The following is a 15,153-nucleotide window of genomic DNA, read 5'->3' on the forward strand; positions in this document are numbered from 1 at the left end:
TTTTGAATTGACAGGAAATTTCTCAAAAACGTTTAAAAAAGGCAACTTATTGAAGATTGTGTATGAAAAGGAAATTTATCGAATATTTCCTTTAAAGGAAATGGAAGTATAGCGAAAATTTGCTATAAAAAGGAAATATATCGAAAATTTGTTATAAAAAGGAAATGTGTAGAAAATTTGCCCTAAAAAGGAAATTTATCGAAAATATCTTATTAATAGGAAACTTATTGAAAATATCCTACAAAAAGGAAATTTTCTGAAAATGTCCTACAGAAAGGAAATTTTCTGAAAATGTGATACAAAAAGGAATTTTATTGGAAATACCCAACAAAAAGGAAATTTTCTGAAAATATCCTACAGAAAGAAAATTGTCTGAAAATGTCCTACAAAAAGAAAATTTTCCGAAAATATCTTACAAAAAGGAAATTTATTGAAAATATTCTTCAAAAAGGAAACTTATTGTAAATATCCTACAAAAAGAAAATTTATTGAAAATATCCTGCAACAAGGAAACTTTCTGAAAATATCCTACAAAAAGCAATTTTATTGAAAATATCCTGCAAAAAGGAAATTTGTTGAAAACATCCTACAAAAAGGAAATTTATTGAAAATTCTTTACAAAAAGGAAATTTTTTGAAATTATCCTACAAAAAGAAATTTTCTGAAAATATCCCACAAAAAGGACATTTTCTGAAAATATCCTCAAAAAGAAATTTTCTAAAAATATCTTACAAAAAGGAAATTTTCTAAAAATATCTTACAAAAAGGAAATTTATTGAAAATATCCTACAAAAAGGAAATTTATCGAAAATTTCCTACAAAAAGGAAATTTATCGAAAATTTCCTACAAAAAGGAAATTTATCGAAAATTTCCTACAAAAAGGAAATTTATCGAAAATTTCCTACAAAAAGGAAATTTATCGAAAATTTCCTACAAAAAGGAAATTTATCGAAAATTTCCTATGAAAAGGAAATTTATCGAAAATTTCCTTTAAAAAGGAAATTTATCGAAAATTTCTTATAAAATGGAAAAATTCCTATAAAATAAATCGAAAATTTCCTATAAAAAGGAAATTTATCGAAAATTTCCTACAAAAAGGAAATTTATCGAAAATTTCCTGCAAAAAGGAAATTTATCGAAAATATCCTATGAAAAGGAAATTTATCGAAAATTTCCTATATAAAGGAAATTTATCGAAAATTTCTTATAAAATGGAAAAATTCCTATAAAATAAATCGAAAATTTCCTATAAAAAGGAAATTTATCGAAAATTTCCTATAAAAAGGAAATTTATCGAAAATTTCCTATAAAAAGGAAATTTATCGAAAATTTCCTATAAAAAGGAAATTTATCGAAAATTTCCTATAAAAAGGAAATTTATCGAAAATTTCCTATAAAAATGAAATTTATCGAAAATTTCCTATAAAAAGGAAATTTATCGAAAATTTCCTATAAAAAGGAAATTTATCGAAAATTTCCTATAAAAGGAAATTTATCGAAAATTTCCTATAAAAAGGAAATTTATCGAAAATTTCCTATAAAAAGGAAATTTATCGAAAATTTCCTATAAAAAGGAAATTTATCGAAAATTTCCTATAAAAAGGATATTTATCGAAAATTTCCTATAAAAAGGAAATTTATCGAAAATTTCCTATAAAAAGGAAATTTATCGAAAATTTCCTATAAAAAGGAAATTTATCGAAAATTTCCTATAAAAAGGAAATTTATCGAAAATTTCCTATAAAAAGGAAATTTATCGAAAATTTCCTATAAAAAGGAAATTTATCGAAAATTTCCTATAAAAAGGAAATTTATCGAAAATTTCCTATAAAAAGGAAATTTATCGAAAATTTCCTATAAAAAGGAAATTTATCGAAAATTTCCTATAAAAAGGAAATTTATCGAAAATTTCCTATAAAAAGGAAATTTATCGAAAATTTCCTATAAAAAGGAAATTTATCGAAAATTTACTATAAAAAGGAAATTTATCGAAAATTTACTATAAAAAGGAAATTTATCGAAAATTTCCTATAAAAGGAAATTTATCGAAAATTTCCTATAAAAAGGAAATTTATCGAAAATTTCCTATAAAAAGGAAATTTATCGATAATTTCCTATAAAAAGGAAATTTATCGAAATTTCCTATAAAAAGGAAATTTATCGAAAATTTCCTATAAAAAGGAAATTTATCGAAAATTTCCTATAAAAAGGAAATTTATCGAAAATTTCCTATAAAAAGGAAATTTATCGAAAATTTCCTATAAAAAGGAAATTTATCGAAAATTTCCTTAAAAAAGTAAATTTATTGTAAGGAAATTTATTATAAATAAAATATAAAAGGATGTTTAAAGGATTTTTTATAAAATAAATTTTTACAAAAATATCCTCTCAACGTGGAAATAATATTCATTGCAACTAAACTGCTCAAACATTATTTCCGATCACAAAACAAAAAAGTTATTAAACAGAAGAAAGAAAAAAGAAGCTACAAGAAATAGTCCTTTGAAAATATTGATGTCAGTAGCAAACATGCAATTAACTGTCATTGTTCTTGCTGTCGTTAGTTGTGTTGTTTACATTATTCTACTGCTTCTTGTTGCTGTCGTTTGTAATAGTAGTGGTACTATTTCCGGTACTTATCCTTGTTTAAGCGCATTTTCAACAACACTCATTTCATTTGTCAAGTCTTAATATTTCTTTCAATTATTTTTTTGTCTCTTTTCGTTTATACGCAGACCCTGCCCAGTTCCGTTCAAAGAAAGTATGCCAACACAGTTAGTTTGCAAAGTCAAAGAGACAGACGAACGGACGGACGGACAAACAGACCGACAGCCAGCTGTCTGACAATAAAATGCAAACCAATAAAAAGCAATTTAAACTACTTAGTAGGGAGAGGGAACAGGAGGTATGCGTAACAAAGCGCCAGAATGGAGGGAAGGCACGTTGATTACGCAACAAATTTTTCTACTTTTATGTTTTGTTTTTTACTAGCAATCGGTATTTATAACACATACACACTTCTGCTGCGTACTTCATAAGTAAAGTACCTTTTATTGTTCTTGGTCGATTGGGTTTTAAAGAAGTAAAAACATTATTGGAATACGTAAATATTGTGTTACGAAAAAATTTCGCAGTATTTAAAGAAAGATTTCAATATTCGCAGGAATATCTACGAACTCTTTAAATTGTTAGTAATTTTATTTAAATTTCTAAAGTTCTAAATTTAGCTAGAACTATTTAAATTTTTAGGAAATAAATGCATATGGAAGTAGATTGCCTGGAAAAGAAATGAATATCCATGAAGCTTTTTGGTGGTTAAAGTGTTGTTAGTTCTTAATACAATTCATTTCAGTTTTTATTTATTTTTTGTTTTCTTTTCTCTCTATTCAACACTTTTATTTTGTTGTTCTATGTATTTGTGTGTGTGTTTCGCTTAAATGCATTCTTTTGTTAAGTGTTATCGAAATATTTTTCTAGTTATTTTACAACTAACAATTTGCCGTGGCTCAATTGATCAGTTAATAAAAGAAAGGAAAACAAATAACTCAAAATAGCCAGAACTAGTCTCTGGGAAAGCTCATAGACTAGACTATGGATTTGTCAATGTACTAGTGAATGGAGTGGTCAATTAACTAGACTAGTATATGGAGCAGTCTATAAACTAGACTGGGGCCTAAGCTATTATCTAGTCTATAGACTAGTCTATGAATTACACTTGGACTTGCCTATTGGCTAGTCTATGGATTAGTCCATTGATTAACTAACGGATTGGTCTATGGACTAATCTGTACTCTATACATTTTTCTATGGTCTAGTCAATATACTGATAGACTAGTCTATGGAGCAGTTTATGGACTGTATATACCAGTCTCTTGACTTAGTCTATGGTAGTCTATAGACTGATCTATGAATTGCTCTATGGACTAGCCAATGGATTAGTCTAGTTTCTTATATATGGCCTACTCTATAGATTTTTCTATTGAGTAGCCAATGGACTGGTCAATAGACTAGACAGTTTATGGACTAGCCTACCAGTATATAGACCAGTCTATGGACTGTTCTATTGACTAGTGTAGGGGCTAAGCTATTATGTAGTCGATTGCCTACTCTATGGATTACTCTTGGACTTGTCTATTGCCTACCCTATAAACTTATCTATGGACCAGTCTATTGACTTGTCTGTGGGCCAATCTATTGACTAGTCTATGAACCAGTCTACTGACTAGTCTATGAACCACTCTAGTCTATCGTCTAGCTACTTGTTAGTCTATGAATTATGCATTCGACATGTCTCATCTATAGACTTCTTTATGGATCTATCATATAACTAATCGATAGTTTTCTTTGTGGACTGGTTTATAGACCAATCATTTGACTAGTCTATAGTTTATCGTAGACGAATCTATTGACTATTGGCTAGGCTATTCAAACGCCTATTCTGCACCTTACCAAACCAACCACCTTACATCCGCCAGTATTAAGTATTTATGTGAGTGTCAGAGTATATGAGAATGTGTTGTTGGTTTGAATGAATATGTGCATTTGTTTTGCTTTTCAAATATTTTATTCCATGTACAAATAGCATTCGTTCGTTTTATTCTCATACCCATCATTCCATTTCATACATTGTTTTTCTGTAAATTTGCATTCATTACGAGTTTTATTTACAATTTTTCACAGAGTTTAGAAACAAAAAAAAAACGTAAATTTATTTTTTCACCAATTTTTTTTCCACTCGTTTATTGTAACCATTTGAATTGATTGTCTATACACATGTTTCGTTAGCAAAACTATTCGCTTTCGTAATCGCATGTTGTAGATTTCTATTTCTGAGAATTTATTAATTGAAGTTTAACACATTTACTATGAGTGTGTGTATGTACAGTGCTCCTGTTACGAGTAGAATATTTTACTTAATTTTTAAAAAAATGTATTTTTACTGAAGTTGCAACATGAATAAGTATTAAATTTAATTGGTTTTTTAGAAAATATTGTTATATATGCAGCATGAAGTATTGTATTACAAAATAATAACTGGATCAATTAAAAATGTAATAGAAAATGTAAATTTAGATGCGGTAGAGAAAGAATTTTAATTTTGTTTATTAATAGTTTTACTTACATGTATGTTACAGGTTGATAACAAATACTAACGAAAAAAGTCCGGAAATAAGAAGAAAATATTAAATTTCGAAAATGAAAATTAGAATATTCTCAAAAATTTTGTATAAAAAAAATTTCCTGAAAAATTTTCTCTAAAAAGAGAATTTTCTCGAAAATATCCTCTAAAAAAGAATTTTCTTGAAAATTTTCTATAAAAAGAGAATTTTCTCGAAAATTTCCTATAATAAAAAATTATTTTCTCAATAATTTCCTATAAAAAGAAAAAAATCCCAAAAATCTGGTTTTCAAAAATTACTTGGGGATTTGAATTCGTCCCATTAATTCCTTTATAAAAGTTACAATTGTAAACCTTCGTTAATCTGAATAGTACACATACATGCATAATTTTTCTGTTTAATAGTTTTGGTTAATGTTTGTGAAAATAAAATATCGTAAACAAGCATATTTAACTACATTATATTGTTTATAATATAAATAAGATAAATTTGACAATAAATTTAAATATAAATAGAGTAATAAACCAAACAACCACACAAACACACACGCACATAATTAGATATAAACCCTGCAGTTCGGGATGAGATGTCTCGACTCAGATACGCTTACACTTTGGCGAGATAATTCAGTTTCAGTAGCAAACCATTTCTGCACAGTACTGTTAACTACAAATGCATTGTATTTTCCTAAAACTGCTGGTTTAATACAATTCGCTATAGAGAACAAATATAAATAATGTGACCTCAATTGTATGACAGTAATAATGTTTGTTTTACATTTTTTTTTCATTCTATCTAACAGTTTTTTGGATATTTTTCAACAAAGCCAAATGCAAAAAACAGACAATAGAAACAATACAAAAGCTTGTTGATTAATTTGCAATTATGTAAAATACAAAAAAAAAAAAACAAGATTAACAATACGAAGTCTGTGTACAAAAGTTTTATGTTTTTTCAGAGCTCACAGGAAGATATCGAAAAGTAAATACAAGTATTATTTTCCCAGTGAATCAAGCGATACTTTTGATTCTATAATTAAGGCACTAGACCTGGGTCAAGATTATTTAAGTCTGAAGTCTCGTCTATGAACCAAGCTATTGCTTTATCTTTAGACTTGTCTATAGTCAAGACTATAGTCTATACTATAGACTTGTCTATAGTCAAGACTGTGGTCTATACTATAGACTTGTCTATAGTCAAGACTATAGTCTATACTATAGACTTGTCTATAGTCAAGACTATAGTCTATACTATAGACTTGTCTATAGTCAAGACTATAGTCTATACTATAGACTTGTCAATAGTCAAGACTATAGTCTATACTATAGACTTGTCTATAGTCAAGACTATAGTCTATACTACAGACTTGTCTATAGTCAAGACTATAGTCTATACTATAGACTTGTCTATAGTCAAGACTATAGTCTATACTATAGACTTGTCTATAGTCAAGACTATAGTCTATACTATAGACTTGTCTATAGTCAAGACTATAGTCTATACTATAGACCTGTCTATAGTCAAGACTATAGTCTATACTATAGACTTGTCTATAGTCAAGACTATAGTCTATACTATAGACTTGTCTATAGTCAAGACTATAGTCTATACTATAGACTTGTCTATAGTCAAGACTATAGTCTATACTATAGACTTGTCTATAGTCAAGACTATAGTCTATACAATAGAATGTCTATAGTCAAGACTATAGTCTATACCATAGAATTGTCTATAGTTAAGACTATAGTCTATACCATAGAATTGTCTATAGTTAAGTCTATAGTCTATACCATAGAATTGTCTATAGTCAAGACTATAGTCTATACTATAGACTTGTCTATAGTCAAGACTATAGTCTATACTATAGACTTGTCTATAGTCAAGACTATAGTCTATACTATAGACTTGTCTATAGTCAAGACTATAGTCTATACTATAGACTTGTCTATAGTCAAGACTATAGTCTATACTATAGACTTGTCTATAGTCAAGACTATAGTCTATACTATAGACTTGTCTATAGCAAGACTATAGATCTATACTATAGACTTGTCTATAGTCAAGACTATAGTCTATACTATATACTTGTCTATAGGTCAAGACTATAGTCTATACTATATACTTGTCTATAGTCAAGACTATAGTCTATACTATAGACTTGTCTATAGTCAAGACTATAGTCTATACTATAGACTTGTCTATAGTCAAGACTATAGTCTATACTATAGACTTGTCTATAGTCAAGACTATAGTCTATACTATAGACTTGTCTATAGTCAAGACTATAGTCTATACTATAGACTTGTCTATAGTCAAGACTATAGTCTATACTATAGACTTGTCTATAGTCAAGACTATAGTCTATACTATAGACTTGTCTATAGTCAAGACTATAGTCTATACTATAGACTTGTCTATAGTCAAGACTATAGTCTATACTATAGACTTGTCTATAGTCAAGACTATAGTCTATACTATAGACTTGTCTATAGTCAAGACTATAGTCTATACTATAGGACGTGTCTATAGTCAAGACTATAGTCTATACTATAGACTTGTCTATAGTCAAGACTATAGTCTATACTAGACTTTTCTATAGTCAAGACTATAGTCTATACTATAGACTTGTCTATAGTCAAGACTATTAGTCTATACTATAGACTTGTCTATAGTCAAGACTATAGTCTATACTATAGACTTGTCTATAGTCAAGACTATAGTCTATACTATAGACTTGTCTATAGTCAAGACTATAGTCTATACTATAGACTTGTCTATAGTCAAGACTATAGTCTATACTATAGACTTGTCTATAGTCAAGACTATAGTCTATACTATAGACTTGTCTATAGTCAAGACTATAGTCTATACTATAGACTTGTCTATTAGTCAGGACTATAGTCATACTTAGACTTGTCTATAGTCAAGACTATAGTCTATACTATAGGACTTGTCTATAGTCAAGACTATAGTCTATACTATAGACTTGTCTATAGTCAAGACTATAGTCTATACTATAGACTTGTCTATAGTCCAAGACATCTATACTATGGACTTGTCCTATAGTGCAAGACTATAGTCTACTATAGACTTGTCTATAGTCAAGACTATAGTCTATACTATAGACTTGTCTATCGTCAAGACTATAGTCTATACTATAGACTTGTCTATAGTCAAGACTATAGTCTATACTATAGACTTGTCTATAGTCAAGACTATAGTCTATACTATAGACTTGTCTATAGTCAAGACTATAGTCTATTCTATAGACTTGTCTATAGTCAAGACTATAGTCTATACTATAGACTGTCTATAGTCAAGACTATAGTCTATACTATAGACTTGTCTATAGTCAAGACTATAGTCTATACTATAGACTTGTCTATAGTCAAGACTATAGTCTATACTATAGACTTGTCTATAGTCAAGACTATAGTCTATACTATAGACTTGTCTCTAGTCAAGACTATAGTCTATACCTATAGACTTGTCTATAGTCAAGACTATAGTCTATAGTATAGACTTGTCTATAGTCAAGACTATAGTCTATACTATAGACTTGTCTATAGTCAAGACTATAGTCTATACTATAGACTTGTCTATAGTATAGACTATAGTCAAGACTATAGTCTATACTATAGACTTGTCCATAGTCAAGACTATAGTCTATACTATAGACTTGTCTATAGTCTAGACTATTGACTTGTCTATAGTCAACGCCATAGCTTACACTATAGACTTGTCTTTAGTCAAGACTATAGTTTACACTATAGACTTGTCTATAGTCAAGACTATAGTTTACACTATAGACTTTTGTATAGTCAAGACTATAGTTTACACTATAAACTTATCTATAGTCAAGACTATAGTTTACACTATAGACTTGTCTATAGTCAAGACTATAGTTTATACTATAGACTTGTCTATAGTCAAGACTATAGTTAACACTATAGACTTGTCTATAGTCAAGACTATAGTTTACACTAGACTGTCTATAGTCAGACTATAGTTTACACTATAGACTTGTCTATAGTCAAGACTATAGTTTACACTATAGACTTGTCTATAGTCAAGACTATAGTTTACACTATAGACTTGTCTATAGTCAAGATTACAGTTTACACTATAGGCTTGTTTATAGTCAAGACTATAGTTTACACTATAGGCTTGTTTATAGTCAATACTATAGTCTTGTCTTTAGTTTATACTATAGTCTTGTCTTTAGTCTATACTATAGACTTGTCTATAGTCTATACTGTAGACTTGTCTATAGTCAAGACTATAGTCTATATTATAGACTTGACTGTAGTCAAGACTATAGTCTATACTATAGGCTTGTCTATATTATATACTATAGTCTTGACTATAGACTTTAGCATTGTCTACAGTAAATACTATAGTCTAAGGGCCTTATTCACAAACTTTTATCAAAGGTTTGTAAATCAAATTTTCCTACAAAATTTGTTCTATAAACCTTTGATAAATGTTTATGATTAAGGCAGTATATGTCTAGGCTTGTCCTATATTCAAGTCTATAGTCTATACTACAAAGTTTTCTATAGTTAAGACTATAATCTATACTTAAGACTAGAGACATACTTGTCTTGTCTGTAGTGTCTCTAGACTGATGTATATTTAAGAGCTTGTACTGGTCTCAGAATATGGACTGGTCTATGATCAAGACTATAGACCAATCTATTGTCAAAACTGTAGACTGGTCTATATTAAAGAATATGGATCTATAGTCAATACTATGACTGGTTTTTTATGCATTTCAAATGCAAAATATTCTCTAGTGGTGTCGATAGTACAATTATGTTTGCTGCCTGTGAATATTTTTTAAATTTCTGTTTAAATAACTTTAATTTATTTTAAAATAATCTTTATGTCAAATAAAAATAACAAATTAAAAAATGTCCATTGAAATTCAAATAAATTTTATTACTTTAATAAAAAACTCACATCAAATAATTTCTAATTTCTAAACTACTAAAAGGTACATGACAATAAATAATTTAGTTAAATACATTTTTTTTATTATTTTCAAACAAAATTCGTTGTAACGTTTAAAAAACATTTATAGAAAATAATTACAAATTTATTGCTGTAACTGCAACAATAATAAACCAATTTATAATTTTTGTTTTTATAACAATTTTATTACTCTCGTTTATTTCCTGTTCTTTCATATTTTTTCTGCTATTTTGGAGTTAAGAGTTAATAAAAAGAAAAACATATTTTTATTATTTTCCATATTTTGCAGTTTAATACAACGTGATACGAGACCCACACCAATTATCAATTGTCGCATGGGCAGTGGGAAACACACGAGAAATGCATCGCCAGCACCTGATCATCGTACAGAGGCACGTTTACGCATCGATCCGAAAGTGTTGGTATTTGTAGAGACAACGTATTCAGGATTGGGACGTGATATTGCAGAATTACTTGTTTACAAATCGAATAAAGTAAGTAAAACATGAGACAAACAATAGAAAATATTTTATTTATTTTTTCATTTAATTGGTTTTTAAAATGCCAAAAGTGTTTTGGGGATTTGTACATAAATACATACATACGTTTGTAGTTACAATTACCTGAAATATTTTGGTAGAGTTTATTGGTAATAAAATATTTTTTATTTACATATTTTAATTCCGCTTGAATTCAGAGGGGAGAGACCTTTAGGCGCCCACTTAATTTTATACTTGATTGATTAATTTCTTTTTATTATCAACATTATTTCATAATTATAGTCTCAATTGTGGTTTATAATGGAAACGGAAGCTGTTACTTTTTTCTTGTGTATGAATATTTATTTAGGTTTTTAGTATTTGTAAATTTGTACATAAATAAGGCCTCAAAGGATTTATTGCAATAATTATTTGCGGCTGTTTTAGAAAAAGAGGTGTAAGGTGTCGTTGTATTTGTATTTATTTAACTCTGTTTGTGGTTATAGGTTTTTGTGACAAATTAAACATACAAAACCTGGTCAACCTCTATATTCAGTACAAAGTACACTTTCAAATGTAATTGGTCAAACAATGTTTACAAAACAACAACAAAATAAATGAACATTATTAATGTTGTTGATGTGGAGTCATTAATTTTCCTAATGTCAAGCATTTTTTCTAAACAAAATGTTTGTTCAACCAGACAGTAAACTAAAACAAATTTATTCATTTATGTAGAAACTTTTCTATTAATTCTCTTGGTATAGAAAATCAAAAAAAAAACAAAAAACTCTTTTCTCTTTCGTTATATTTTATAGAAAAATTTCGAGAAAATTTCAAATAAAAATCTCTTTTTTAGAAAATTTTCTAGAGAATTTCATTTTTATAGAACATTTTCTAAAAAATTATCCTTTTTATATATTCGAGAAAATTCTCTTTTTATAGAAAATTCTCTTTTTTATAGAGAATTTTCGAGAAAATTTTTCTTTTTATAGAAATTTTTCGAGAAAATTCTTCTTTTTATAGAATATTTTCGAGAAAATTCTTCTTTTTATAGAACATTTTCGAGGAAATTCTTCTTTTTATAGAAAATTTTCGAGAAAATTCTTCTTTTTATAGAAAAATTTAATTTTATGGAAAATTTTTGAGAAAATTCTCCTTTTATAGAAAATTTTTGACAAAATTCAGCTTTTTATAAAAAATTTTCGAGAAAATTCTCCTTTTTATAGAAAATTTTCGATAAAATTCTCCTTTTTCTAGAAAGTTTTCGATAAAATTCTCCTTTTTATAGAAAATTTTCGATAAAATTCTCCTTTTTATAGAAAATTTTCGATAAAATTCTCCTTTTTATAGAAAATTTTCGATAAAATTCTCCTTTTTCTAGAAAATTTTCGATAAAATTCTCCTTTTTCTAGAAAATTTTCGATAAAATTCTCTTTTTATAGAAAAATTTCGACAAAATTCCCTTTTTATAGAAAATTTTAGAAAAAATTCTCTTTTTATAGAAAATTTTGAGAAAATTCTCCTTTCATAGAAAATTCTCTTTCTATGGAATATTTTCGAAAAATTCTCCTTTTATGGAAATTTTTTGAGAAAATTCTCTTTTATGGAAAATTTTCGAGAAAATTCTCCTTGTTATAGAAAATTTTCGTGAAAATTCTCTTTTATTTAGAAAATTTTCTAGAAAATTCTCTTTTTATAGACAGTTTTCCAGAAAATTCTCTTTTTTATAGAAAATTCTCTTCTCTTTTATGGAAAATTTTCGAGAAAATTCTCTTTTTATGAAAATTTTCGAGAAAATTCTCTTTTTATGGAAAATTTTCGAGAAAATTCTCTTTTTATGGAAAATTTTCGAGAAAATTCTCTTTTTATGGAAAATTTTCGAGAAAATTCTCTTTTTATAGAAAATTTCGAGAAAATTCTCTTTTTATGGAAAATTTTCGAGAAAATTCTCTTTTTGTGGAAAAATTTCGAGAAAATTCTCTTTTATGGAAAATTTTCGATAAAATTCTCTTTTTATGGAAAATTTTCGAGAAAATTCTCTTTTTATGGAAAATTTTCGAGAAAATTTTCTTTTTATGGAAAATTTTCGAGAAAATTCTCTTTTAATGGAAAATTTTGGAGAAAATTCTCTTTTTTTTTTAGAAAATTTTCGAGAAAATGCTCTTTCTTATAGAAAACTTTCGAGAAAATTCTCTTCTCTATAAAAAATTTTCGAGAAAATTCTCTTCTCTATAGAAAATTTTCGAGAAAATTCTCCTCTCTATAGAAAATTTTCGAGAAAATTCTCTTCTCTATAGAAAATTTTCGAAAAAATTCTCTTCTCTATAGAAAATTTTCGAGAAAATTCTCTTCTCTATAGAAAATTTTCGAGAAAATTCTCTTCTTTATAGAAAATTTTCGAGAAAATTCTCTTCTTTATAGAAAATTTTCGAGAAAATTCTCTTCTTTTAGAAAATTTTCGAGAAAATTCTCTTCTTTATAGAAAATTTTCGAGAAAATTCTCTTTTTTATAGAAAATTTTGGAAAAAATTCTCTTTTTATAGAAAATTTTGGAAAAAATTCTCTTTTTTATAGAAAATTTTGGAAAAAATTCTCTTTTTGTATAAAATTTTTGAGAAAATTCACTTTTTATATAAAATTTTCGTGAAAATTCACTTTTTTAGAAAATTTTCGATAAAATTCTCCTTTTTATAGAAAATTTTCGATAAAATTCTCCTTTTTCTAGAAAATTTTCGATAAAATTCTCCTTTTTCTAGAAAATTTTCGATAAAATTCTCCTTTTTCTAGAAAATTTTCGATAAAATTCTCTTTTTATAGAAAAATTTCGAGAAAATTCCCTTTTTATAGAAAATTTTAGAAAAAATTCTCTTTTTATAGAAAATTTTTGAGAAAATTCTCCTTTCATAGAAAATTCTCTTTCTATGGAATATTTTCGAAAAATTCTCTTTTTATGGAAATTTTTTGAGAAAATTCTCTTTTATGGAAAATTTTCGAGAAAATTCTCCTTGTTATAGAAAATTTTCGAGAAAATTCTCTTTTATTTAGAAATTTTCTAGAAAATTCTCTTTTTATAGACAGTTTTCCAGAAAATTCTCTTTTTTATAGAAAATTCTCTTTTTATGGAAAATTTTCGAGAAAATTCTCTTTTTATATGGAAATTTTCGAGAAAATTCTCTTTTTATGGAAAATTTTCGAGAAAATTCTCTTTTTATAGAAAATTTTCGAGAAAATTCTCTTTTTATGGAAAATTTTCGAGAAAATTCTCTTTTTGTGGAAAATTTCGAGAAAATTCTCTTTTATGGAAAATTTTCGATAAAATTCTCTTTTTATGGAAAATTTTCGAGAAAATTCTCTTTTTATGGAAAATTTTCGAGAAAATTTTCTTTTTATGGAAAATTTTCGAGAAAATTCTCTTTTTATGGAAAATTTTGGAGAAAATTCTCTTTTTTTTAGAAAATTTTCGAGAAAATGCTCTTTCTTATAGAAAATTTCGAGAAAATTCTCTTCTCTATAAAAAATTTTCGAGAAAATTCTCTTCTCTATAGAAAATTTTCGAGAAAATTCTCTCTCTCTATAGAAAATTTTCGAGAAAATTCTCTTCTCTATAGAAAATTTTCGAAAAAATTCTCTTCTCTATAGAAAATTTTCGAGAAAATTCTCTTCTCTATAGAAAATTTTCGAGAAAATTCTCTTCTTTATAGAAAATTTTCGAGAAAATTCTCTTCTTTATAGAAAATTTTCGAGAAAATTCTCTTCTTTATAGAAAATTTTCGAGAAATTCTCTTCTTTATAGAAAATTTTCGAGAAAATTCTCTTTTTTATAGAAAATTTTGGAAAAAATTCTCTTTTTTATAGAAAATTTTGGAAAAAATTCTCTTTTTATATAAAATTTTGGAAAAAATTCTCTTTTTGTATAAAATTTTTGAGAAAATTCACTTTTTATATAAAATTTTCGTGAAAATTCACTTTTTATAGAAAATTTTCGAGAAAATTCTCTTTTTTATAGCAAATTTTCGAAAAACTTCTCTTTTTATGGAAAATTTTCGAGAAAATTCTCTTTTTGTAGAAAATTTTCGAGAAAATTCTCTTTTTATAGAAAATTTTCGAGAAAATTCTCTTTTTTATAGCAAATTTTCGAAAAACTTCTCTTTTTATGGAAAATTTTCGAGAAAATTCTCTCTTTATAGAAATTTTTTGAGGAAATTCTCTTTTTGTAGAAATTTTTTGAGGAAATCATTTTGTAGAAATTTTTTGTGAAAATTCTCTTTTTATAGAAATTTTTAAAGAAAATTCTCTTTTTATATAAATTTTTTAAGAAAATTCTCTTTTTAAAGAAAATTTTTGAGAAAATTCTCTTTTTAAGAAAATTTTTGAGAAACTAATTTTTAATAGAACACTTTGGAGAGAAAATCTCTTATAAAGAATTTAATAAAAATGTTTTATTTTATAAGAAACATTTAGAAAATGTTCTCTTTTTATGATATTTTGCATTTATACAAAATTTTACCAACATTTTTCTTTATAAAATCTAGTTCTTTAAACACAATTCTTTATTATGTCTGTTCTATTGCATATC

The 15,153-nt window shown here is 26.4% G+C and overlaps 1 protein-coding gene across 1 annotated transcript in view; it reads left to right on the forward strand.

Annotated features, from left to right (window-relative positions):
- The window catches only part of LOC119607552 (putative uncharacterized protein DDB_G0282499), a gene marked incomplete at its 3' end in the record, with an annotated part of 33,925 nt that extends 23,336 nt beyond the window's left edge, over window positions 1–10,589 (forward strand). The window contains exon 3 of the mRNA XM_037961511.1: window positions 10,385–10,589. Coding sequence (XP_037817439.1) covers window positions 10,385–10,589 — 205 coding nt within the window. The remainder of the gene's footprint in view (window positions 1–10,384) is intronic.
- Window positions 10,590–15,153: the final 4,564 nt, after the last annotated feature.

The sequence above is a fragment of the Lucilia sericata genome, unplaced genomic scaffold (assembly GCF_015586225.1).
Source record: "Lucilia sericata isolate MDLA Ls3-8-SP2 unplaced genomic scaffold, ASM1558622v1 Contig000707F_arrow, whole genome shotgun sequence".
In the NCBI taxonomy this organism is placed as follows: domain Eukaryota; kingdom Metazoa; phylum Arthropoda; class Insecta; order Diptera; family Calliphoridae; genus Lucilia; species Lucilia sericata.